This window comes from Alosa sapidissima, chromosome 24, assembly GCF_018492685.1.
Source record: "Alosa sapidissima isolate fAloSap1 chromosome 24, fAloSap1.pri, whole genome shotgun sequence".
Taxonomy (NCBI): Eukaryota; Metazoa; Chordata; class Actinopteri; order Clupeiformes; family Clupeidae; genus Alosa; species Alosa sapidissima.
This window is the reverse complement of record NC_055980.1, coordinates 5,184,670-5,207,121: the sequence shown is the minus strand read 5'-3', so window position 1 is coordinate 5,207,121 and position 22,452 is coordinate 5,184,670. Positions and strand designations below refer to the sequence as shown.

The 22,452-nt window shown below is 44.6% G+C and overlaps 1 protein-coding gene across 1 annotated transcript in view; it reads right to left on the bottom strand.

The window, feature by feature from the left end:
* The window catches only part of LOC121700439 (dynein heavy chain 17, axonemal-like), a 32,565-nt gene that overhangs the window by 3,537 nt on the left and 6,576 nt on the right, over positions 1 to 22,452 (bottom strand). The window contains exons 19-76 of the mRNA XM_042083381.1: positions 22,062 to 22,316; positions 21,786 to 21,955; positions 21,475 to 21,697; positions 21,230 to 21,346; positions 21,059 to 21,145; positions 20,400 to 20,552; positions 20,050 to 20,298; positions 19,743 to 19,865; positions 19,238 to 19,585; positions 19,057 to 19,148; positions 18,843 to 18,969; positions 18,593 to 18,745; positions 18,361 to 18,486; positions 18,055 to 18,162; positions 17,838 to 17,969; positions 17,406 to 17,566; positions 17,109 to 17,265; positions 16,866 to 16,970; positions 16,612 to 16,769; positions 16,317 to 16,455; positions 15,898 to 16,125; positions 15,188 to 15,325; positions 14,841 to 14,973; positions 14,606 to 14,733; positions 14,372 to 14,520; positions 13,871 to 14,153; positions 13,534 to 13,707; positions 13,232 to 13,439; positions 12,952 to 13,117; positions 12,724 to 12,826; positions 12,041 to 12,188; positions 11,853 to 11,944; positions 11,563 to 11,724; positions 11,275 to 11,439; positions 10,904 to 11,095; positions 10,397 to 10,663; positions 9,901 to 10,062; positions 9,488 to 9,721; positions 8,087 to 8,251; positions 7,784 to 7,879; positions 7,149 to 7,366; positions 6,789 to 6,996; positions 5,969 to 6,084; positions 5,681 to 5,873; positions 5,230 to 5,465; positions 4,605 to 4,727; positions 4,312 to 4,516; positions 3,776 to 3,940; positions 3,368 to 3,508; positions 2,985 to 3,155; positions 2,736 to 2,858; positions 2,461 to 2,654; positions 2,213 to 2,361; positions 1,956 to 2,083; positions 1,596 to 1,823; positions 1,215 to 1,406; positions 838 to 1,017; positions 175 to 357 (exon numbers count right to left, since the gene is read on the bottom strand). Coding sequence (XP_041939315.1) covers positions 175 to 357; positions 838 to 1,017; positions 1,215 to 1,406; positions 1,596 to 1,823; positions 1,956 to 2,083; positions 2,213 to 2,361; positions 2,461 to 2,654; positions 2,736 to 2,858; positions 2,985 to 3,155; positions 3,368 to 3,508; positions 3,776 to 3,940; positions 4,312 to 4,516; positions 4,605 to 4,727; positions 5,230 to 5,465; positions 5,681 to 5,873; positions 5,969 to 6,084; positions 6,789 to 6,996; positions 7,149 to 7,366; positions 7,784 to 7,879; positions 8,087 to 8,251; positions 9,488 to 9,721; positions 9,901 to 10,062; positions 10,397 to 10,663; positions 10,904 to 11,095; positions 11,275 to 11,439; positions 11,563 to 11,724; positions 11,853 to 11,944; positions 12,041 to 12,188; positions 12,724 to 12,826; positions 12,952 to 13,117; positions 13,232 to 13,439; positions 13,534 to 13,707; positions 13,871 to 14,153; positions 14,372 to 14,520; positions 14,606 to 14,733; positions 14,841 to 14,973; positions 15,188 to 15,325; positions 15,898 to 16,125; positions 16,317 to 16,455; positions 16,612 to 16,769; positions 16,866 to 16,970; positions 17,109 to 17,265; positions 17,406 to 17,566; positions 17,838 to 17,969; positions 18,055 to 18,162; positions 18,361 to 18,486; positions 18,593 to 18,745; positions 18,843 to 18,969; positions 19,057 to 19,148; positions 19,238 to 19,585; positions 19,743 to 19,865; positions 20,050 to 20,298; positions 20,400 to 20,552; positions 21,059 to 21,145; positions 21,230 to 21,346; positions 21,475 to 21,697; positions 21,786 to 21,955; positions 22,062 to 22,316 — 9,729 coding nt within the window. The remainder of the gene's footprint in view (positions 1 to 174; positions 358 to 837; positions 1,018 to 1,214; positions 1,407 to 1,595; positions 1,824 to 1,955; positions 2,084 to 2,212; positions 2,362 to 2,460; positions 2,655 to 2,735; positions 2,859 to 2,984; positions 3,156 to 3,367; positions 3,509 to 3,775; positions 3,941 to 4,311; positions 4,517 to 4,604; positions 4,728 to 5,229; positions 5,466 to 5,680; positions 5,874 to 5,968; positions 6,085 to 6,788; positions 6,997 to 7,148; positions 7,367 to 7,783; positions 7,880 to 8,086; positions 8,252 to 9,487; positions 9,722 to 9,900; positions 10,063 to 10,396; positions 10,664 to 10,903; positions 11,096 to 11,274; positions 11,440 to 11,562; positions 11,725 to 11,852; positions 11,945 to 12,040; positions 12,189 to 12,723; positions 12,827 to 12,951; positions 13,118 to 13,231; positions 13,440 to 13,533; positions 13,708 to 13,870; positions 14,154 to 14,371; positions 14,521 to 14,605; positions 14,734 to 14,840; positions 14,974 to 15,187; positions 15,326 to 15,897; positions 16,126 to 16,316; positions 16,456 to 16,611; positions 16,770 to 16,865; positions 16,971 to 17,108; positions 17,266 to 17,405; positions 17,567 to 17,837; positions 17,970 to 18,054; positions 18,163 to 18,360; positions 18,487 to 18,592; positions 18,746 to 18,842; positions 18,970 to 19,056; positions 19,149 to 19,237; positions 19,586 to 19,742; positions 19,866 to 20,049; positions 20,299 to 20,399; positions 20,553 to 21,058; positions 21,146 to 21,229; positions 21,347 to 21,474; positions 21,698 to 21,785; positions 21,956 to 22,061; positions 22,317 to 22,452) is intronic.

Below are 22,452 nucleotides of genomic sequence, written 5' to 3'. Positions count from 1 at the left end.
TGCAACAAATTAAGCTGTTTGTCCTACACATCTTCAAACGCCTACAGCCTGGAATTCAAGAATGTCAGTACTGGTTTTCTGTTTTTATGGTGCTTGTATTTCCGCTGTTTCTAGCACATTTAGGATGAATGATCCAGGATCTGTGTTGCAGGTTAGGGGTGGGCAGGCGGTTACCTTCTCCTCTCGTGACACTCCCCCGGCCCCTGCAGCACTGGAGTCTTTGGGCTGCAGCTCTAAGATGGTGCGGAAGAGCTTCTCAGAGGTGATGGTGAGGAAGCCGATCTCGGCGTTGGGGTGCAGGCCGTACAGGTAGGGGCTCTCCGCTGGCAGAATCTCATCAATGTACATGTGGTATCCCTGAGACACACAGTACATGAACACTATTTTCTTAACCTTCAAAAAGTTTCTTTATTTCAAAAAAGTTTTAGGCAGGATTAAGAAACTGCTTTGAGACTTTGGGGTCATAGGGCCCACTCACACTCTCCCCCATGAGAATATACTCAATGCTATGCAGTGAATTATCCAGTCTCTGCTGTTTTTATGGACAGTTTTAGGAATCTACTTCATTGTATTAAATATTGTTATTTCTTAGCCTACCAACGTTTCTTGTGCAGCTTGAGTGGTTTTAGTTTTTCTCACACAGACGCTTAGAAACATTGAATGAGGGCACGTCGTACCACCACCATCTAATTGTATGGCTTTATGTTTGGCAACACCAAATTAGCAAGCATTTGTTGATCGGGGAAACATTTATTTCCTTTTTCTAAACATAACTCTGCTCGTTGTGAGCCACTGATCTAGGGCGCACTGCTCATGGTGTGCGAGTGGACATCTGACCTTGTAGTCCGAGTTGGGTGGCACAGGGAAGCCTGGTGCCAGATACACTTCTCCCTCCAGCATCTCGGCCTTCACGTACTCCTCCAGGTAGGTCTTGCACAGCTTCCTGTCCCAGTCGTCTGTGATGTGGCCTCCGTACATGATCTCTCCAAACAGGTAGCGCAGGTCATCCCAGGGCACCTGCCCAGCACAGGAATCAATCACTTCAGTGTTTATGCTATGTTTTTTTTCTGTATTGTGGTGACATTTCTTGGAACTTTACATTCTCTGTGATTAGCCTGTGATAAGAGTTGATAAACAACAGAAGATTTACTTATGAACACCTCTTGACATGGCCTGTATTAGTTGTTATGTACTACTGAATATGAACGTTGCACCTTATTGTTGGCCTCCAGGTAGTTGTAGAGCACATTGATGGAGATGGTGAGGTCACCGTTGTTGAAGGGGTAGGACCTGTTCCAGCCCTGCGCACCAAACTTCCGCCTCTCAGCCACCACGGCGTGGAAGTAGCACAGAGTGAAGAGGATGACCTTGAACTCCGACTCTTTGGAGCACATCTCCAGAGTGTTCTGCAGAGAGCAGCACACAACCACACCAGTCAGGCAGCAGTGTCCTCAGCCATACCCATCCAGATGAACATGGGAGGGAAGACTGTACACTAGAGTCTACCCTGTACACAACAGGTTTCTCTGAAAGGTGATTTTGTTATGATGTCTGTGGACTTGATCTTAAAGACTGTGGCCCATAAAAGAGCTCACCTGGTCAAAGAGGTAGAGGGCTTTGTGCAGGTTGGCGAACATGCCGGTGGGCGGCTCGTTGGTGATCTTGATGGCATTCTCCAGCAGGCCCTGTGGGATGATGTGGCCATCGGGCGTGGGGGCCGGCTCACCGCTCATGTACACGCGGTAGTCCTTGTGACTGGCCAAGCTGTGATGCTCCACGCGTTTGTCCAGGCTGCTCAGCCACTTAGCCACCAGGTGGATGTTCTGAGGTCACACACACACACACAAACATACAAACACACACACATACACACACACACACACACACTTGCTTTAAAGGACATCCACTCCTGTTTTTTAGGTATGATACATTTAGACTTGACATTATTCAGACACCTGCAAAATGACCCAGTGTCCCTCTACAGCAGCCTTGTCCAGTGCAGCCTCTGCCACGACCTCCTGACCCTGACCCAGAGACACATTGTGGAACTTTCCATTGTCAAAGGTGAAGCCCAACTTCTTACCTGCACGGAACAAACAGTGTAACATTATCTCAGTGTATGATGTAACTAAACCAGATGAGTCTGATGTGGACCACAGTGTACTCAAAGCCTACATGTAAGCTGTGCACGGGTCTTAGTCTGCAGACTCACCCAGTGCCTCCACGTCCTTCAGTGGGTCTACTCCAGGAGAGAGGATGAAGAAGATGGGGGTTGAGTTGCTGCTCTCCTGGTAGGACAAGGCAAACTCCACACTGCGGCCCTCCACATACTTGGTGCCCAGCTTCTCCTCAACAAAGTTTCTGTGGGGTGTAAAGCACACATGTACTGTATCCTCAACAAAAACAAAGAATGTATACCTAATAGAAGAATGCAAATCTGTGAATGTGGTGGTCATTTACTGGACGGCGTAGGACATCCTATCTGTCCGGAGGCATCTCATCATGCACAGTTTCTGCAGTCCTGTCTTGTTCTTCCACTCCTGAGGGAACTTGTCCTTTTCAGGAGCCTCAGATTCCACAAACTTCTTCCAGCGCTTGGCAGAGCCCTCGATGTCTCGGTCCAGATTCTTGAACTCGTCCATCTCAGCTAAGGCCTGAGGAAATCAACAGCTGGGGTCACATCTGAACTCGCAAAACTAGTCTAGTCGTTGCAGATCTAAAAACACTTCACACACCTTGATGCCACCCCAGGCCTGGTTGGACAAAAAGTCCACAGGAGAGTGCAGTCCTGCCTTGAAGGGGAACCTTAGCAGGAAGTCCAGCTCCACAGGATTAATCTCCTTTTTCATTACCAGAATCTATTGATATGACACAACAGCCATTGGCATTCTGACAACAATGAGTACAAAAGTACAAAATTATGTATGTGGTTTTCTACATACTGTATGTTGATCACATAATGACCATACGAGTCACAGGTATACCTGGAAGGCAGTCTGAGCGATGAATGTGAGCTTGTCTTTCTCAAACAGTGAGCGGTTGGTGTACATGAACACTGAGTAGGTGATTTCATCAATCAGGTTGTTAACCCTCTGCTTCACCTCCTCAGCTGGCTCAGTACGTGTGATGGCCACATCAAACACCACACTGAAAGCCTGCGCACACACACACACACACACACCACACACACACAGAGACAAACAAAGACCGCTGGTAAAGTAGATTATTAGTCAATAGTCACTACTCTGATCAGATATTCCTGGTGTTCCATCCCTTTTATGGTTGCGAGAACCAGTCACAATTAATTCATTGGGGATAAAGTGAGACAACAGTGACTCCGTTTACAGTCAGCCATCCCAGCACGTACCTTGAGGGAAAACTGGTAAATTGGATTGATCTTGTTGAGGTCATTGAGGATGAAGTAGAGCAGTGCAGCTCTAATGGAGGCTGGCCTGTAATTCTCTCTTGCCTCATTGATCTTAATTTCAGTGATCTTAGCCTCTCGCACCTAACAGGCAAAAAGGAAGAGAAAGGACAGACTTTCATGCAACTGTTACAGTCCTTTTCACAGCCTGATTACAGCCACTGAATTTAATGCCAACCTTTTGATGTACAACTTTGGATAACATGAAATGATAAGAAAAGGCATGTATTGATGAACCTGTTATAAACAGAATACCCTGAATGTTCTTAAGCACTGAAAGCACTGAAACTACTATCAAAAGATAAGTTGTTTATAGTCAGGGAGGAACAGCATTGCACATTAGTGTCTGACCTTCTCCTCGATCTCTGTGGCTGTGCGCTTGGTGGTCTCCAGGTTCTCCACCAGAGCTGTGTCTCCTAAGAAGTTTCCAGAGGCGGCGGACAGACGGGCCAACAGCGAGTCCTCCAACTGCTTCAGGACAATCTTAAAGGTGTTCTGCTGAGTGGTTAACTCTGCCTGGAAAACACATTTACCTCAGGTCCTTATTGTGCAGTCCACTTTCAACGTTTAATTACATTAGATTCCATTGTTTTCAATACAACTCTGCGCCCGACTGCCGAACCCTTTTGCCACCTCCTTGTAGATTGCGATTCAGTTCTTTTTGTGTCGAGGTGCTCAATAAAATCCATTGTTAACGGAATGCTTGTCTGTCGAAAATTTCCGCACTGATGTGTGCAGCAACTAAGTGACAGAACGTGTTTGCGCACTCATGTTTATGTCTATATGTGGCGCGCTTTAACAGGAGGGGCTACAGTGGGGAATTCAAAACCCCCTTTTTAGGACCACCCCCCCAAACAAATCTTTACATGTAAGTTACTGTAGTTTACCTTGAGCTTCTCCAGGTCGGGCCTCTCTTTGGCCACTACAGCGGCCAGCAACTGATCCTCCAGTCCGTCACGTGTCACCAGGAAGTTGATCAGAGTGCACTGCGCCTGCATCTCTGGTTTGTAGTGTGGGTTAAAGTACTTGGTGTGTAGAATGAGACGGAAGTTGGGATGGTATTCCACCTCCTTGTCACCAACGCGAATGTATCTGCAAAGATTCAGGAGGTGTTATTATGTGTCCACTGAAATAGATGTGATAGTATGTGAATATGCGTATCGGTACTGGTGCCACCTACTTTCCTTTCTTGATTGTGTTTCTACCAAGCAGCGGGTCCAACACTGGCTCCACAGACTCGCCAATGTTCTCAATCAACAATGTGTCTCCATTAGACACAGCAGTCTCTATAAAATCCAAATAACTGCAGAAAACACACAAGGGAGGGATACAGGAAGGAAGGAAGGTACAGTTATTGTGAATCAGGGCTCATTCACACTAGACTGTTTGTTCCGGACCCGAGTTTGTTTGGACCGAGGGTTCGGTGATTTAAGCTAATGTGAACGCAGTCTACCAAACCTGGGTGCTATCTGTTCCAAAAACAGAGTAGAAACTGAGTAGAAGCTAGTGTTTATGACATAAATGGACCCTGGTCCGCAAACAAAAATGTAAGAGACCAGAGACCAGCTGGGTCAGGGCTAGGGGGGAGTAATCACACTTGGGTACGGTCCAGTTAAACGGACCCAGTGTGAAGGCAACTTTAGTCTTTGCGAATGGTGATGCAATGGTAATGGTACGTTGCCTTTCGATACAAAACAAAGCTGTTTACTCTTATTTTACGGTGCCATTATGTTTCATCAGTAACAGAACTAGTATGAGAGGTGAAATATTGCATGATGAAGGAGAATGGAGATGGTAGATCTCACCCTTTCTGGCCAAGCCTGATAATTTTCAGGTTATCTCCATACTTGTTCTTGATCCACTTGATGCCCTGGAGCTGTGCGTCCACGATGAGGGGCCAGCGCTGCGTGTTGCACAGGATGGTGGCGTTTTCGATGGACATGCGGTCGCTCGGCAGGCCCTGGTTGCTCCAGGCTGCGATGTCAGCATCGTCTGTCAGCAACGTGAGAGGGTCAAGGCCCTCTGTGATGGGGAGGGGCACCTGGAGAAGAGGTCAACTTAGCAAGATGAGTTTAGTAATAACAGTAATTAGTAATATTAATAGCAGTAGTAGTAATAGTAATTTGCTGATGGAGCTTAGCAAACCAGGATACTGGAATTTGTCCACACATTGTTCCCAGTACAAACTAAAATCGGTTATCAGTTCACTGTTGTGTCAGAGATACAAATGTGGTAAGCACTGTCTTTCTGAGATACCTTTAGCTCATTGAGGTAGGGCAGCCAGTACTTGTCCATGAGATCTGTGCGATACATCTTGGTAAAATATCCCACATAAGAGACGAATGCTGTGATGAGCATAACATCCCCACTCAGTGTCTTCTCCTGAATCTTAAACTCAGATACGGACTCAGACCAACGAACCTTCTCAGAGGCCAGACCACCAACTAACCTTTCAGTGTTAAACAAACACACAAAAACATGAATATAGTTGACTTGATGAATATCTGAGAAGTTTTTCAAATTATATCTGAGATTGCAGGCTACCTATTGGCGAGGGAGATGGTTTGATTGGTTGCATCAGCTTCCTGTTGACACTTCAGCTTGTCTGATGTTGCTTTTTCAAAAGCTGCTGTTAGCTTGGCCAAGTTGGCATTTAATTGCTAGAGAAAAAAACAAAAAGATTTTGATTGTCAGCAACAGAAAGGAGTTTTTGCAAAAACAATCATGAATCTTTATTTGGAAATCTGATCTGTTATAAATGAACAGCATATGTTGTGGTTAGCAAATGCCTGGAACAGTCAGAGGTGGTCTGGCACTGTGATTGGATTTCACTACATTTTGTTAACATAACTGTGCTGAAAACAAATTCAAGTGGGTCAAATTCAAATGGGTCACACCACAGAGTATGTGTTTTGTATTCTGCTAAGTATAAAGGGAAGATCACACTCATTACATTAATGTCATATGTGAATAATAAATTGTGATCTTATGTAAAATGTAAAAAAGGGAGCCATCCCATCAATTTCTCATTTAGGCAGCACCCACTATCAAATTGCTACAAGTAAATTCAAAGGCCCTTTTCAGGATAACACAAACAAACAATAATTTTGCAGCTGCATACCAAATCAGACTCCGAAGTCATGTCTTTAATCTTTTCTGAAGGAGAGTGACGATCATTGCATGTGGCAAAAGGCACAAAGAGTTGCAACACATCTGCCCCCTTGGTGTGACTTTGGGAGCATTCACATTGGTCCCCCATCCCTGCCTCCTTCAAAGTTCCCAATTTGAAAGACGGGTCTGATTTGTGACACTGGAGCTCTTATGTGGGTTAAGTCCTGAGAGGGATGCCCTCCCTGCTGCTCACCGCTATTTTCGCCTTGATGACGGACAGCTTATCCTGGGCAGCGGCCAGCTCAGCGTTGGCCTGGGCCAGAGCTTGTCTCTTGGGCTCCACGTCGCAATAGACCTCATAGAATTTCACAATGTTGATGGACCAAGAGCACAGGCCTGCAGCCGCAATGGACTTGGACCTGATGAAGTCTGGCTCAAATGTAGGGTCATTTTTAAAAGGCCTAAGTGAACAGAGGGAGGGAGAGAGAGAAAGAGAGAGAGAGAGAGCAATCAAAACAAGAATCGAATCTGTAGCCCAGAGGACTGATTACATTTAAATGCATAATGCTGTTTGCAGATCTTTGGAAAGCGATGCACTGACACGCAGACTCACTGGAAAGCCTTCATACAGGTCTCTGGAATGTTCTCTTTCTTGTAGTTGATCAACAACTCCAGGAAGGCGTCCACTTTGGCCATCATATTCTTAGCAGCTTTCCAGCTCTTGTCCTTGGGAACCTTGCCGCCCGGGGCAAGGAGAATCATAACGGCACCCATGACGTTCACCACGGCCTCAGGCGGAGAGCCAAATGACTTCAGCTCTGTCAGGTTGTTCTGTCACAGATACATATTTAATGCTGGTTGATAATGCTACACAGATACAGTCATTTAATGCTGGTTGATATAATATTTTGTGTGTATACCCACATGTTAGCGGCGATCACACTAGAAATAACAAAGCGGTAAGCTCAGACCATAAGAAGTTCTGTCTCCTTCCTAGGTTGCACAAACGGTCTACGTTCTTTTGCCTAAACTGACAATTGAAAACGCTCATGTTACACTGAAATTTGAACCAAGTTCAACGCTCACTTGGTTTGAACCAAGTTCAGTGCTCAGCATGTTCAAGGCTAGCGTTATGCTGCCGCTCCAGCTGTTCCGCTGCCTAACCATACAGTAGCAAACAATAGAAAATCTGCCGCTTGCTGCTGGACAGTGTGAACCCTGCCTAAGTAGACACAGATTGACTCTAACCTTGTTGAGGGTGTTCAAGGCCTCCTGTGCAGCCAGTAAGGCAGGCTCAGCTTTAGCCAGGTCCTCCTCACAAGACTTCTGCTTTTCCCCGACATTCTACACACACAAACACACCACTGGAGACCTACCACACACTGGCAGTGACAATGTGAAACATTCCCACTCAGATATTTAGATTCATCAAACCAATTCAATGTAATGCTAATTCATGAATTCATATAGTGGCCTTAACAACAACAATACACAAAGTACTTTACATCATTTATCTTTTGTGAGAGAAGTCATGTTTAGGAGCATGCTTACCTTAGCAATGACCTGCACTTTCAACTCCTCCTCATTTGCAATGGCTGCCTCTTTGGAGACCTTCTCCGTCTCCACGCCTACCACCTTGATCAGCTTGTCAGCATCTTCGTTCTTCTGCTTCAGTTCCACCTCCTGCACTGCCAGCTTGGCTTTCAGGTCATCCACCTGTCACCAGAGCGCACAGGGCCCCAGCATGGGTCTACTCGCATGGTTTATTATGGTGATCAAGGTTCAAGAGCTGTTTCAAATCTGATTGATTTACTGCATTTAAATAATAATAATAATAAACAAAATATCTTTCACTGAACCAAAGGAAAGACTTAAAAACAGTTAAAAACAAATTTGTGTTGATTTTAGTAAAATTATGGTATAGAATCTAGATGAGGGTTCGGAGAAGTAACAGATATTGTGGTGTGATAACCAGGCTTGGAATTTCACCATTCTGGGGGCAAGGCCACTTTGCCTTCAGTTGGGCATATTTGGTGGGGGGCACAAAGGCCACATGTCTGGGCACCAAGGCCAAAGTTAACTATACAGTAGTAGGCTATAAAAATTATCAAAGTTGTATTTAGCCTGTAAAACTTAAAGCCCAAATTTGGAGACATCCATGCATGTCGAAATTTACTGCAAATTCAAAACTGGATTATTCTGGAACGGCTAACTGTACAGGGGGCTGCTTTACACCTTTGTGTTCGGTAAGGTCTGCTGTTTATTCTGATATATGGTTTGTCGTGTTAAAAGACGGGTTCGTGAAGTATTCCACCGCGATGAATGGGTAGGGAGATCATGGACGCAAAACCTTCAGTAGAATGTATGATTAAATTGAATTATATTATTTACTTTTCTCGCGAACCGTTCAACACAGCAATTATCGGCTAACATCGTTTAAAAGCTGAGAAAAAACTCTTTCATGTGATACTTGTGATGTCTGTGTGATGAATAGGCTACTTTGTGAGTAGTTCAACTGAGAAGAATGGGTGAATTTGGACACACTTTCTTTCTTGCGCTGTCACTTTCTCCACTGCGTAAAAGACTAAATGAATTTGCGCTGTGAATGCTAAGATTATTTTGACAGGCCACAGGCTAAATAAAAATCGCTATTAGTAGGACGCAAAGCAGAATATTGAAAGAACCAAGGCCACCGTGGCCTGTAAACCTATGATTTTCAAAGGGGCTTCACGGCCAACGCAAGGGGCAACGACGGCCTTGCCCGTCGTGGCCGCCGTGAAATTCCTACCCTGGCGATAACATTAGATATTGACAAATATTGATTGACATACATAGTAGTGCAGATATTGTAATGTGTAGTACAGTATTTTCAGTGCTATATCATGAACTTCAATAACTGACTGTTCTAGCGTTATGCTGTGATTCACATCATACTGATCTGTGTATACCTACCTGTGCAGATGTAGTCTGCAGTTTGGTCAAACCGTTCTCAAGGCGCTCCATCTTGGAGAGCAGTTCAGACCTCTTGATGCTGAGCAGGTGCTGATATAACTTGATTTGCTCCAGGAAGGTCTTGGGGGTGGTGTAGTTGTAGCGGCGGTCAGACGACAGGTAGGACTTGGACATTTCGTTCGCTGTTTTATGAACGTAAGCCATGAACTGGCTGAGGGACTCCTTAATCTCCGGCTGTAACAATGGGAAACATACTTCACTCTCCATATAAACAAATGAACAAAAGTACACAAGCAAATCTACAGAACAGAAACAACAAATAAATAAAGGGAACATGTTTCAGATCATTCATTTAGTAAATCAGATTGATTTGTACATGTTGTTTGGAGGGCTACTGAAGTAGATAGGCTCACCATAATGCCTTCTGTCTCTGAGAGGAAGCGAGCACTGACAGACACTAGTGCCTCCTCTGGCCACTCCTGGAACCAGTCGATGGAGGTGCAGTTGACCACAGAAGGGAATTTCCTGGCACGCACCCTCAGAGTGGAGCCCACTGGAGAGAAGCACAGAATCACCTGAGAGAGAGAGAGAGAGACAAAGAGACAGAAGAAAAGTCCACCACATGCTATTATTATTAATGCTGGAGATGAAATGCAAGGGCATAAGGAATGTCAACATCTGTGAGAATACTAGCTTCTCTTTATTTTCTGTATTTTTCATGTGCTTGTAGATAAATAAATAGATAAATACTATTGTATTATTTGCTTATATGCCTATTAATTTCATAGAGTAAAATCATGTACTCAAGTAAAAAACACTAATTAATTAATAAACAATCTTTGTCTCTTTAGAGCAAAGTATTATCACATTTTATTATGTAATGTATGGTTGCACATGAAATGATCTCACCTTCAGCTGCTTTCTAACTCGGTCAATGAAGAACTTCCAGCAGTTCTCCCTGGTGTCGGGAATGCCGACGTTCTTCACTTCGTTACGCATGGCCCCAATGATCTTCTCCACCTCATCATCCTGGAACAGGCCCGGGATCTCGCCTGAGGCCAGCAGGTCGTTGATGAGCACCAGAAACTCCTCCTCAGCCACCTGGGAGTCAGTCATCAGGAACACGGTGCCGATATTCTTCACGCCGGCCTTCATATACTGGGCATTGAGGTCCAGCTGAGGCGGACACACAATCAATACAAAGATCTAAATCATATATAAATAGTATCACAAGATTACCCAACTGCAAAATACTTGAAATGTACAACTGCTTGAATATTGAAAATCTACTTCTGGATACAAGGCAAACTTGTCTACCATAATTTAGATCTCTCTCTACTGTGGCAAAACCATTCTTAACTGTAATTGATTTCAACAAGAATAAACAGAACCGTGTAAGTTTCCAGTGTGGGACACCTTCAGGTCTGGGATGCCATAGCCCTTTCTCAGGGTGATCTGGAACACCTCCAGGTTGCTGATGCTGGCTGCGAGGCGTGAAAGGGACTGCTTCCCGCTGCCTCCCACCCCCACCAGCAGAGCATTGCCCCGCGGACTCTCCAGAATACGGTTGATTCGGCAGATGTGGGACATGGCGTCCTCAAACAGGACCTGATACCAAACATAAGGATTACACACAACAAGAGCACAGAAACTACACAAGTAGGCCACTATACTTTTACAATCGCTACTTTTTGCACTATTACCAGAAAATAATGACTGTTCTTGATTTATAAAATTCTAATTTGAATATGTGTGGATAAACATTACAGAATCAGGGAAATACTTGCCAGATTCATGACTGCATTCACTTCATTGTAGCTATCTAGGCCTTCCCCTAACAGCTTGTTTAATGAACCCCAGTTCTCAACTGGGTAATATTTGGAATCTCCGATTCCTTTTGCAAAATGGCAGTAAATGTTGGGCTTCTCAAAAAGATAACTTGCACTGATATCCTAAAAACAAAAAGGGCACATTATTTTGCATTATTTTCTAACAATTACTTATTTATTTAATTTTTTCTCTCATTGCAAATTGCTGATGATTCTCTGAATGGTTTGATGACGGGCAAACGGCACCTCAAAGCACTTTTTGCGCGTCCTCTCTTGGACTTTCTCAAACAGCTCCATGTCCTTCTCTTCCGTCAGTTTATCTCCATAGACACGGTAACACTCATGCAGCCAGATGCGAACCAGCTCAGGTGGGGTCTTTGCACATTCTGGACTGCAGAACAGCAGACCCTACACCAAACCACAACCAGAGTCACACTCACCAGCTCTGGCAGAGTTGTCAACTCACTAAAGTCAAGTAGACAGGTGATATCAAACACTTTGGGTCTATATATTACCGCCTTAAAGAAAGTGCTTACCTGGAAGATGTTGGAGAGGTCTCTTAGGTTGAACACATAATGGAACTTTACAGCGGTTGGTAGGAATGTTACGGATATGTCCTTGTGGAATACTGTTGGACAGAAAGATGATCAAATGGATTGAGATAATCAGGTTGATCTACGGTGTTATGAAACAAATCTGATGGATTCAATCAAACTGTTCTCACCCAGAGCTGCTGTGACAAGGGTCGGGCCGAACTTCTTGAGCGCTGGGGGGAAGCCGCACATGTCCAGGTGCTGGGAGAAAATGGCGTTGTAGATACTGTAGAGAGCATCCTGTCCAGGGAAGCTCACAGCAAACACAGCAAAGTGCCTCTGAGACAGAAAACCGAAAACACACCATATAAGACACACATAACAGAGTTCCCACTGTAAGTCAATTGTGACATTCATGACTTTTCCCTGACTTTCCAGTACAATATACCGACCATTTCAGAGCAGCCGCGTAGCGTTCAAGACTCGGGAGATGACTAAATGGGCATTGAATAAACAAAGTTGGGCTAACCTCAACTACTCAAGAAAGTAGTAAACCTAATAACCAAAATATAACCAAATATATTTGTATTAATGTATTTTGGCAAATACATCTTAAACTGCTACAACAAAATTCCCTGATATTCCATGACTTTGCCCCAAAAATGATATAATTCCCTGACTTTCCATGTCTGGAATACTTTCCAAAATTCCATGATATTCCAGAAATTCCATGACCCGTGGGAACCCTGATATAAGGTCTATAGGTTAAAACGGCTTTACATAATACATAGAAAGACTGAATAACAACACTAATGACCCTACAATTGTCTTATTATTTGGAATACACAAAGGCTTTAAAAACATAGGTGCAGACCTGGAGTCTTGGGTCAATTGTGAAGCTGCCTGCCGTGGGGTTCATGCAGGCCACATACTGGCAGTTGTGGATGTCCTTCAGCGTTAACTTATGTCTGTCATACCTTAAGACAGGAAGAACAATAACAGGGTTTACCACCAGGTCAGCCACCAGAAACCCCAAACTTAGCTAGTAGGGATGCTTCAACTATGAATTTCTGTGTGTGAGTATCAGTGTGCAGCTGGGTACCAGTGTCCATGGTCCATATGCTGGCGGATAAATGTGTGTGGAGCCACTGTGAAGTACTTGTCCACCTCAGGCATATTCATATCATCAATGAAATATATGAGTTTTTTGTTGCCAGGTGGACCATAGTTTCGGCCTGCTTTCTTCTCAAGTGGCTTCTCCAAGATTGCTTAGGACCAGGAAAACATTACTTTTTTATTTGATTTGCTATAATAAGTATACACACAACATTCTATGTGCAAAAATTCAAATTCAATGCTAACAGCCTTGGGTGTGTGTGTACCTTGCAGCATGCTGGAGGTGGTGTAGAAGTTGAACGGGACAGACTGCACCACATACTGGTCAGTGCTCAGGCTGCGCAGCTTGTCTCCCATCAGCACAGACTTGCCGCTGCCAGCGTTGCCCACCAGCATGACGGGCCGCTTGTGGTCCATCAGCATGTCCATGAAGAAGCGGATGCGGATCGTCTCGGACGTGTGCACCAAAGAGGCCTGTAAGGAGGAGCAGATCACACATATATTACTCTTAAACATATTCATTTGTTACATTAATCAGAGAAACACGATGCAGGATCCACATGGTGACCTGAAGAGGAAGGTCGGGGTCCAGCTGGAAGACGGGCACTTTGTCTGTCCAGGGGGCAAACTTCTTAGATTCCCTGTCGATGTAGTAGTCAAAGACTGTTCCACTGGAGGGGAACTTAATGGTCTTGAACTCATTCACCCACCATTTGCTAAACTCCACTCGGTAGTCAGTGAGCTGGAGGAGGAAGACAAACTTGGAGCACAACAGGTATTCTCTCCTTCACAAAAATACATAAAAGATGATTTAAAACACACTGAGCCTACAATGCATTATCATAGTCAAAATTCTAAAAGCAAAGGGAACTAGGTGTTTGTTGTCTGGGTGTCTGATGTCAGACCTGGTCCTGGAACATGGCCGCTCCAAACGCCCACACACAGGCAAAGACAAAGTAGAGCTCATAGAGCTCCTTTGAGGAGTCGGGAGGCGTGTTCTCTGGGGTCAGCAGGCACTCCATGAAGTAGAGGACATTCTGCACCATGGTGACCTCAGGGATGGGGGTGATCTTCTTGAAGCCGAATCGGAGCTTCTCCAGGCAGGCAGGCAGGTATTTGTCAAACAGGATGGAGAGGTTGGCCTTCTCCGACTGGACCTCCCGTGTCTCTATCCAGCTGGTCACCACTCTGAGTAAAACAAAAGGGTTTTTTCCCCCAAAAATGAATTGCATAACAGATAAGCAATATCAATTTTTTGACTGCCCAAATGTTTTGCTAATTTCCTCACTAAGTATAGGTACAGAAGAGGCAGTTCACATTTTCTAAATAACTTTTGATGATTTGAAAGCTTATATTAGGTGTGTGTGTGTGTGTGTGTGTGTGGACACATGTAGAAGGAGGCTCACGGGTTCCATCCCAGGTCAGCAGGGTTGATGAAGAGGATCCCAGCTCGAGACACAGTGGCAGGTGTGGCAGTGCGCAGATCCTTGATCTCAAATACCAGTCGCATGGTAGGGTTCAATGGGATACGCTCATTACTGGCCAGTGTCAGCACCTAAGCACAGCACACAACAATAATTATGAAGTTCACTATGTCCTAAAACAGCTGATTTAACTCCCCACTCAGAAACTCAACAAACCTTGTTATCATCCATGACAGTGTTCAGGGATTCAATCCACATGGGGTCAATGTCACCATCCAAAACAATCCACTTGGGTCCATCGTGAGCAATGTTGGCCAAGTCCCTCATGACACATGAAAACAGACCTGTTTGTGAAACAGCGCTGAATATCACTGCACAGCGGTCAGCAGTAATATGTGATCTAACAATAACGTTACAGAGTTCTGAAGTAGCAACCTGCCCATCAACCCACCGTCTTTCCACTCTCTGGTGGCAGGATTGATGATCCCAAAGAGTTCATCACAGGTCACGGCCTTAGGATCCAGATCTACAATGACAGCCTTTTTCTTCATATTCTGGTAAGTCTTATTCAGTGAGCGAAGAACCTGAGAGAAAGAATCACTGTCAATGTCACCAAAAGTATCAAGATTACTGTATGTCTTTTTCAATACTTTTTGAAGCATCCACTGGCATATTATATTTAGAAAAAGATTTGTTTTGTTGAGAGAAACATGAATATTGTGCAATTCCAATCACATCAATTGTGTTAGATGTTTAAATATGTATAAATAATAGCCAATAAGAACATGGTACAAAGACCTTGCTCTTGCCAGTTCCGGCATTGCCGATGATGAACACTGAGTGCCGGACGGCCAGCAGCTCCTCCAGCTGCACCACCTTCAGAACAAAGCTGTCCTCCGCTTGGAGCTTCAGGTCCAGCACTGACTTCTTCACCAACTGGAGGCATAAGCAAACATGCATACTGTCAGTGCAACTGCTCTTTCTCAGTGCGTACAAAGACACAAGATCATGTCTGGATCTTCAGGAGAGTCTTCCTCAATCTTAGTGGACAGAGCATCTAGTAACTATTGGAATTGGTCAACTTAATGGGCTCTGTGCACTAGCTTACTTGAAGTCGGCAAACCAGTTTCCTATTCGTTGACATAGCTGTCAACAAGCACCTGAAGATGAGTGCTTTAGTTGTACCAAAACGTAAGAAAAACAATTACTCTAAGGAGCACTGCTGTGTGCTGCTCTGCTCGGTTTCAAGTCGTTATAAAAGCGATCATAGCTTCCACGTTTTCATGAAAACGCCAGCCTACGTGCAGTGGCTGCACAAAATAAGGAGGGAAGGATTTTCGGTGAGCACACGTTTTGGTACAACTGAAGCACTCCTCTTCAGGTGGTTGTTGGCAGCGATGTCAACGAACCGGAAACTAGTTTGCCAACTTCAAGTATGCTAGTGCACAAAGCCCATAGCACAGCATAGCCAGCTAAAAAAGAGGGGTAAGCAATCTTTGTATTCTGACCCCCTCAAAGTCCAGGTCCCTTTTCCTTGGCACATCCAGAGCAGGGAACAGGTCCCCGATGAGCCCCATAAACACGGGCATGTCGTCCATCACGATCTTGGGGATGTTGAAGTCCCTGAGGGCTCTCATGAGCACCTGGTCCTCGGGCCTGCCTGGGTCTCCTCTCTTCAAAGAGCCAGCAACTACCAGCACAGATTTTATAGCACGCAGTCCCCAATCATAGTGATCCTGCCAGTGGACACACACACACACACACACACACGCACACACACGCACACACACACACACACACACATTCAGTCAAAGATTTGGGTGAATTTGAATATGAGAAAAAGCATAGATTCCATACAATGTGTTCTGCAAGTGTGCAACAGGTTGAGATGCTGTTGCTGAGTGGATAGGCGTTCAGAGTACTGTACCTGTTTGGAGAGCAGCTCTTTGCACAGACTGTACAGAGTGATGAATTTGCGGGCTAGAATTCTGGCATTTAGGAAACCCTCTGCCACCAACATGATCTCGCAAATCAGCTCGAAATCAGGCACCACCATAGCACAAGGCCTAGTTACACACACACACACACACAAAATCATATCATGGCTGTACATCAGCCTATTGTTTGTTATTCATGGCTGTATGTCAGTCAGCAGGCTGTTTTGGGGTACCAGCACAACCTACATGCCTCCATTCTGGAGTATCTCTGGCACGTCCCTTTACCTGAACAAGGCTTTTAAGTTCTCTGGCAGCTCAGCTCTCCCAGCATAGCCAGGGTTCATGGTGATGAAGGCTCCGACGGTTGGGATCAGTTTAATGTGCTCCCCCAGGAAATTTATGACCTTCTTCTTATCTCGAATACCATCCTGGACACACTTCACCTGAAATCAGACCATCATAGACAGATGGCACATCCTTACTATCTGGTCTAAAATAAACAGTGGATTTGTGCTGCAATCAGTGAACAATGGATGTACCTGCACTGCGATCACAGACAACACTTCAACGGAGATTCGGTTGAACTCATCAAAGCAGCCCCACGCTCCAGTCTGAGCCAGGCCCTTGTAGATGTTTCCACAGGACTGGACAGAAAATGTCAGGTCAGCAAGCACTCTCATAAACACTGTTCTAGAAGTTTAGGTTCCCAAATATGCCATGTTAAGCACCAACAGTGGACTGACATTACTGCTTTTATCAGCTTGGACACTGGCATATGTTACCTTGTAGTCCATCTGTTCAGAACAATTGAACACATAGACCATGATGCCGAGGGCTCGTCCCAGATCTTTGGTGGTCTCAGTTTTGCCAGTTCCAGCAGGACCAGCTGGGGCTCCGCCCATGATAAGGTGCAAGGACTGAGTCAGAGTGATGTAACACCTGTAACACACCACACAGTCCCACTCTCACTTTCTCCTCCTTACCACTCACGGTGCATGAAACTCCTCCAGAACAATGCAAAGTCATTCATAAATGGGACACACGGCATTGATTTCCCTTGTGCACAGGTGACACTGTACCTGTCTGTCAGAGGTGTGATGACCAGACGTGGAGTGTTGCCCAAGTACTCATAAGAGTACCGGAATTGTGCATCGCAGATATTGGCAAAGACGTGCTTCTTCTCGTCATCCCAGCGGTGCCGCAGCTGGGACTGCCACATGAAGGCCTGAACGTTGTCAATCTGAGGGAGGGAGAGGAAGACAGGGTTACACATGTGTTGCATATTTGGAATTTAATAGCTGCTACTGAGCCTAGTTGAAAGCTAAGCTTGTTATCTAGTCATCTACCTTTTTGCAATTATTCAGTTCATCATGAGCAAATAAATACCCTGACTCACTGAATCGCTCTCTACATTTTAGGATCAAACGTTAAATGGCCTGGGACCAGTGACTGGCTGCATGGGGATACACTGAGCTGTCTCCACAGTGGAACTGAATTTAAAAGACACATGCCTTGGAAGCGATCAGCTTCCCCACCACATCACGAGCGTGGACATCAATTGTACAAATGGTCATGATCTTTTGACGATCGCCCCGACTCAGTTCTCCGATAAGCAAGGTGATGAGGTTATTCAACTGGCTGATCTGTGGGAAACCAGACACAGTCAATATACACTATGTACTTCCCAAAAGAGCCCAACTGCAAAACCACGCAAGTGAGGGGACCAACCTGTTTTTTGAAATAATCTTTGATTGCATTCTCATAGCCTTCCTCCTGTCTGGCAAAGGCAATCCCTACCTCGGTGGTCCACCAGATCTGAGTGGTGGCTAATGCAACCTATGCACAAACATGTTAAAAAACAACCAATCAGATTACTTCATGAAACTACATGGAAGCAAATACATACAGTATATTGAGAATAAGTGTGTTAGTTTTAAGTGTGCTATTATGTTAATGTTAAGTCTATCTGTTCTACTTGTCTGTTAAAGCCAGGCAGAGAGTTTAAGCCTGTATTGATTTAACACTGTCCAGAACCTGAGCAGGGTAGTCAAACAGCCACTGTTCTCTGGCCTTCTCCTCATACGTCTGCACTGCTTCCCCAAACTCTGCCCGCAATGTCTCCACCATGCGATCTAAGACACGGTTCAGCCACATCTCCACCTGGACAGCAAAAAAAAGAAGTGCATGTTGAAACTTCACACACACACACACACACACACACACACACACACACACACACACACACACACAGATTTGTGCTGTTTACCTGGCCGGAGCAGTCACAGTCCTTGTCGAAGTCAACGTATTCATTGTCTTGACTATACATTCCCATGGCTTCCTTGATTGGGTTGCCTTCGTCATCCTTGTGGAACTTCAAATTGGCCAGACTATCAAAGAGCTTGGACAAGTGTTTGCTGACCTAAAAGCAACAAAAACATTACAAGAGTAACATTCAAAATGTATTTTAATCACACTATACATTTAGTGGTCTTTTCTTAGACTTTTTTACTCTTTACCTCAACTGGGTCGTTGCCATTTGACAAAATGTCCAGAAGATCAGCAGATGATACAAAGTAGAACCTTGGAAAAGCCAGCCTTTTGGTTTCCAAATATTCAGCTAGAGCTTTCTCGCACATTGCCAGTCTGATGATGGAAATATACAAGATTTTTGATATTTTATCAACAAATACATCAAATTCAAATGAGAGCAAAGTATTGTGATAAGGGTACCCTTTCTCTAAGTCCTCCAGCTTCTCTAGAAGACCCTTTCTGTTTGTGGATTGCACTACATTTGTTGTCTTGACAGCTTCTGCCATGATGTCCTTAGGTAAAAGTAATGATGGAAATGATGCTGTTAACCACAAACTCAAATCTGTATTATAACCCAAATTCAAATCAGTTGTGTAATTACCTTGAAGTCCAAGTCAATGCGTTCAAAGCGCTTGGAGTCCTCGGGCAGCTGTTTACGAATGTCATCTGAGCCAATGAAGATGCTCTCCAGGTGGGTCCAGGTGCGCTGCACTTGGAACCAGATGGAGATGACGGCGTCGGCGGTGGAGAGCTTCTGCTGCCAGCCGGACACTTTCTCCAGGAAGTGGGCGATGTACTTGGAGGTCATGAGCGTCTGCAGCTGCACCTGGTTGTCCTCCAGCGTCTCCACCAGCTCTTCATTGGGCTTGAGCAGCATGGTGCCCGTGCGGCCGTGGGGCTCGTGCTCAAACGCCATGGTGCTCCACGTCTTATCCAGCTCCAGCAGCATCTACACAGGCAATCAAACAAGACAACGAGCAGAAAACGTTACGGAACATGTTTTAAAGCTCACTATGGTGGTCTCAGACTAGTGGGAAGTAAGGGTGGAAAGGATCCTTCATACTCTTTTGCCTCCCACCTCTAGTTGGAAGGGTGGATTAACTCACCTTTTCCATAGTGGACTCTTTGACAGCTTTGTCCACAATGCCACGCACTTCATCCTCAAACTCATGAAGGTTGAGCTGGAGTAAATCTTCAAAGGTAGTCTTCTCTGACATTTCAAACTTCACCTGAAAGCCATAACAACAAGGACACATCAGAAAATAATCATATCAACTTGTGGTAAAATGACTATACACATTTAAAATAGATCCATCTGAAGTAAACACAGCATAGAAAATACCAGATTCGGAAACCTTAAACTATCGCTTCAGATGTGTGATGGTTTTAATCTGATTTTGTATTATGCAACACCTTGGTGGCCATCATGAGTTGAAGCCAGTGGCGATCTCTGATAGCTGGATTCTGCAGATCTCCAATTGCGCGCAGAGACGTCAGCATGTTCTTGACCATGCTGTCCAGCCCACTGAAGGCATCCCAGGCCCTCATCTCTTTGTCCAGGCCTTTGATGTCTTTGGCATACTTTTTGGTTTCCATGTCCATGTCGTCCACATTGATGTCCTTCCACAGAGTAGTCTTCCAGTCATTCATGTTTCCTTTCACCTGGGGATAACATGATCATGTCATGATTCCATCTTTCTACGGTATTTGTAACATCTCATTAGTTTTAACAAAGATGTGCAAATGAATCAGAAATTCCCTACCAATAAGATCATATCCCACAATTCCTTCTGTAAGATTATGTCTTTCCGGCAAGCCTTGAGCTGTTTGTAATCAGGGACATTAACTTCAAACAAGCTGGCGGACTGAGACAAGGCCTTCATCTCCGTTTCTAAAGCCACAATGGCCGCCTCAGTCTGAAAAAGAGCATAAACATGTTTTGAACAGTCCTAATTAGAAAGACCCACAGTGGGTACTCTTCTATGGTCTCACATGGTACACTGTTATTTTGATAGTGTAATAGTGCCAAAGCTGACTGTGCTTCTTTAAGAAATATCATTTCAGTCAGAACTGCAAACTGTTTGTGGCTATGCTCATTCAGAACAAATTAAGCCTTCTTTCCTCTGTAACTAACTATAGGATACATATCATCATGTCACAATGCTTGATTACAGAATATACAATTGTTAACTTTAAGATGGTTAATGATTGGAGCTTATTTAACCACTAGTGTTCTATTTACTGTCAACTTTACCCAACCTCTCTGAGAACAATAGATAGAATGTGCTAACTCTAACGTAAACAAAACTCTCAAGTCCCTTTTCAACGTCGCGGTTCTGTTGTAAAGATTTGGCTGGTTGGATAAATATTTGGGCCTGGAGATAAATGCCTTTAAGCCCACAGCTGAGCCCTGCAGTATTACCTCATCCAGTGCTGCATGTGGCTCTTCATAGGAGAAGAGGAAGAAAGGCTGCTGTCGGAATTTCTCCCGGAACTCATGTTGCTTAATCTGTGGGCACAAGTGAAATGTTTCATTCCACAGCACTGATGTTCAATCTGCACCAAACTGTTATTCTTTTCTCAAACTACAGACCTCAAACTGCTGACACTTCCTGCGAATGATGTTTACTTCATGTGCTTGCAGAGGAGCAACATTCTGCTTGACCTGTAGAGCAGACTTCTTCACATTGTTCCAGTGCTCTGGGAGGTCCTGCGGGGAAAAAATAAACACAGCAAGTTTGTTAAGCAAACAAAGAAATTATTCATTCGACAGACAATTTAAGCTGAAAACGATTAACTCAACAGACAAAAGCAATGCGGTCATGTGTGTCTACTTGCCTGCAATTGAGCATGGACTTCATCTGGCAGCTCCTCTCCATACTCCTTCAGGAACTCAATGGTCTCCTTCAGAGGGCCAAACATAGTATCCGTGGCTGCCTGCCGGTCTTTCACCTTCATCAGGTGCCCCATGACCCCTACCAGGCCTTCATAGTCTCCCTCCTCCACTGTCTTAGAGAGGCCACACTTCCTGTCCTTGATGAACAAGTCTAGGTCCTTCAGACTAAGACACACACCCGGTAAGGTTATACTCCCATACATAATATTTCATAGTATAAAGTGCTTAAATCATAGTTTGTGATCAACATTACCTATTGGTAACTCGGTCAATGAGGTACTGCTTGAACATCAGACTCCATCTCTTGATTATGTTAAAGATAATATGCTTGAAAGGCCTGACGTCAATCTGAAGCCATCGTTGCAACAATCTAGAGTTCTCAAGTGTGCTCACTTCCTTGTACAAGTTTTCATAGTTGTCAATCTACAGTTAATACAAGAAAAACAGGGATGCATCAAGATACTATTGTCATAAATGAAGTAAGCTTCTATCATCTAACTGTTCTTTTTTCTTTTTCAGAGACCCCTACCTCCCCCTTGAACTCCTTGAGCGTAGGGGGGTTGGTGGGGACAGCCTCATCTCCTTGAGCCTCGATGTCTTCTTGGGTGAGCACTTTACCATACAGCAGGAACTGTTCCATGAACTCCTCTTGGTTGTCCTGCCATAAATATGCGTACTTGTAGAGGCCTTCGCGGTAGTCCTGGGCCTCTTTCATGACTGCAAGAACCTGGTTCATAATCTCCTCACGTAAGTCATTTAGCTCAGCCAATTCCTCCAGCTCAATCTAGGGAGGGCATGTCATAAGTGACCCAACATTAGACTACATCAGAATGGAAGGGATGTCACAGGTAGCACTGCCCTTAGCAGCAGAGGAATACAGGGAAATGTAATGCCAAATGTACTTGTCATTGTGCTTGCGT